General features: G+C 61.3%; 1 protein-coding gene across 1 annotated transcript; it reads left to right on the top strand.

Moving 5' to 3' along the window:
- Positions 1 to 58: 58 nt before the first annotated feature.
- LOC148123648 (calcium and integrin-binding family member 3-like) lies at positions 59 to 1,198 on the top strand (the record flags this gene model as incomplete). The annotated part of the gene is made up of 2 exons (XM_087919122.1): positions 59 to 297; positions 769 to 1,198. Coding segments are annotated over 2 exons (261 nt in total), but the record flags the coding sequence as incomplete, so codon positions are not given.
- Between the last annotated feature and the right edge of the window lie 1,113 nt (positions 1,199 to 2,311).

Raw genomic sequence — 2,311 nt, forward strand, 5'->3', positions numbered from 1 at the left:
AGGCCCCCTAGGGGGCGTTGCAGGGGCCCTTCCCAGCAGGGAGGAGGGGGGGCCCTGACCTCCGGCCCTCCCTGAGCGTTCGCGGGGGTCTCCTTCGACAGACTTCAACGACGACAACTACGTCTGCAAGTCCGACCTGGAGAAGACGGTGAACAAGCTGACCCGGAAAGAGCTGAGCCCGGAGGAGGTGGCCCTGGTGTGCCACAAGGTCATCGACGAGGCCGACCTGGACAACGACGGCCGGCTCTCCCTGGAGGACTTCCAGCACATGATTGTCAGAGCGCCCGACTTCCTCAGGTCGGGCGGGGGGGGGGTTCTTCCCTCTGCAACCCCCCCCCCGTGAGCAAAGCAGCCCCTGGGGGAGACCCCCCCTCCAAGCCAGCTGGGAAACCCGGCAGGCCTGGCCTTGGGGGGGAGGACAACCTTGCAGGACCCCAGGGGGGCCGTGGCTTCCTCCGGAGGGAGCCCCGAGGGCCTCGCTGGCTTCAGGGCCAGCTGAGCCAAAGCGCTTCTCAAGTGCAGAACTGTCCCACGCAACACGCACAGACACACACACACACACACAACACGCACAGACACACCGCAGGGCGTCTTCTGGGCGGGATGCTCCCAGCCGAGAGACCCCACTTTCTCTCCACTCTGTTTGGGGGGGGGGCAGGAGACAAGGGGGGGACGGATTCTGGGAGTTGACCGGATGCCTCCCCGGCGACGATGGTTCCTGCTCCCCTCGCAGAAGCAAATGGCGGCTCTGCTTTCTTTCTTTCACAGCACTTTTCACATCAGAATCTGACTGGAAATCCCGACCGGCTCTCCAGGCGATCACGGAGGATCACGGCCCCCATCCGCCCGTCTCCCCAACTCCCTCCTCTTGGGTGCTGAAGCCGGAGCAGGTGACACCTGCCACTCACTGGCATCCCTTTCAAGCCACCCAGACGCTCCTGACGGCCAGAGGGAAATAATAAACGCTCCAACGGAGGAGGAGGAGGAGGAGGAGGAGGAAGTAGCTTCCCTTTTAAGGACACAGCTGGGAAACGCTTTTCTAATTTAACAGCCGGAGGACATTTCTCTCTCTTTTTGGAAGTCGGAATTCTCCTGTGGAAGGAGCCAAACCGTTCCAGGCCCTGGGAAAACCCCACCAAGGCCCTGGGGCTGCTCCTGCCTGGGATCCCTCCGTGCATTGTGGACTCTGGGGCTGCATTGGGGGCGGGGGGCGGAGGCAGGTCTCAGGCGCTGGGCTGAGCGCAGGACATCACTGGGGCTGGCCCAGAAGGACCCGAAGGGGATGTTCCCTGTGGGAGGGGGCTTCCTCATGGGACAAGGACCCCAGGCTCCTCCCTCACAAGAAAACGGCCAGACCCTTTTCGGCTCTTCCGGGCTGGGAAATAAAAGGACCTGACTGGACAGCTAAAAAATTCTGGGATGCTTTGAATGCAAACCTCTTTCATCGCATGAGAACAAAGGTAAAAGCCCAGGCGGCTCGGTGCTCCTTTTCCATCGCTTTGCCCATGGGGGGCTGTTTCTGCACCCACCCTCGGCCTTCCGGCCTTCCTTCCTTCCTTCCTCCCTCCCTCCCTCCCCTGTGCATGGGGGGGGGGCTATCGGGGGGGCTACCAGAGGTCACCCTCGCTGCGCGAAGATCAGCCATACAATCCTCCCCCCCACAGGATTTTCAATGGCCTTCTCACCCTCCGAATCCATGGTGGCGTTTCACTCATCAACACGGAAAGTGCCACCCCAAAACCCGAGACCTTTATTTCTTGGTTGGCTAAACTCTGCAAAGAATAAAGAGACGGAAAGGCCCAAAGGAGGTGCTGGCCTCGCGGAAAGGGAAGGCAATGCAAGGGCCGGGCCAGTGCCGGGGGGCGCCTGGGGGACAGGGAAGCGCCTCTCATGACCGGAGGGCTAGAGCCCGCTATAACTAGAAGAACTAGAACGAGGGAAGAAGACGAGGCAGAGACCCTAGAAAGCGTCGTGAGCCAGGTGGCCTCTGACTCCCAGACCTGCCTGGAGGTCCAAAGAAGGACCGGACAGCCAGAATCAGAGTCCAGCTGGAAGGGACCCTGGAGGCCATCCAGTCCAGCCGCCTGTTTGAGCAGGAGAGTCCATACCATTCCAGACACGGGACTGTGCAGCCTCTCCTGAAAAACCTCCAGTGACAGAGCCCCCACTTCCTGGCAAGCAGTTCCACTGGTTAATGGTCTTTGCTCTTAAGAAAGTCCTCCCCTTCTGCCTTGGACCCGGGGATTGGACTAGAAGGGGGAGGGAGGGAGGGAGAGGGAGGCTCCTTCCCCTCCCAGCCAGAGCCTGGGCG

The sequence above is a fragment of the Pseudonaja textilis genome, unplaced genomic scaffold (genome assembly GCF_049901715.1).
Source record: "Pseudonaja textilis isolate UNSWEBS1 unplaced genomic scaffold, rPseTex1.2 PTEXSCF27, whole genome shotgun sequence".
NCBI classification, from domain to species: domain Eukaryota; kingdom Metazoa; phylum Chordata; class Lepidosauria; order Squamata; family Elapidae; genus Pseudonaja; species Pseudonaja textilis.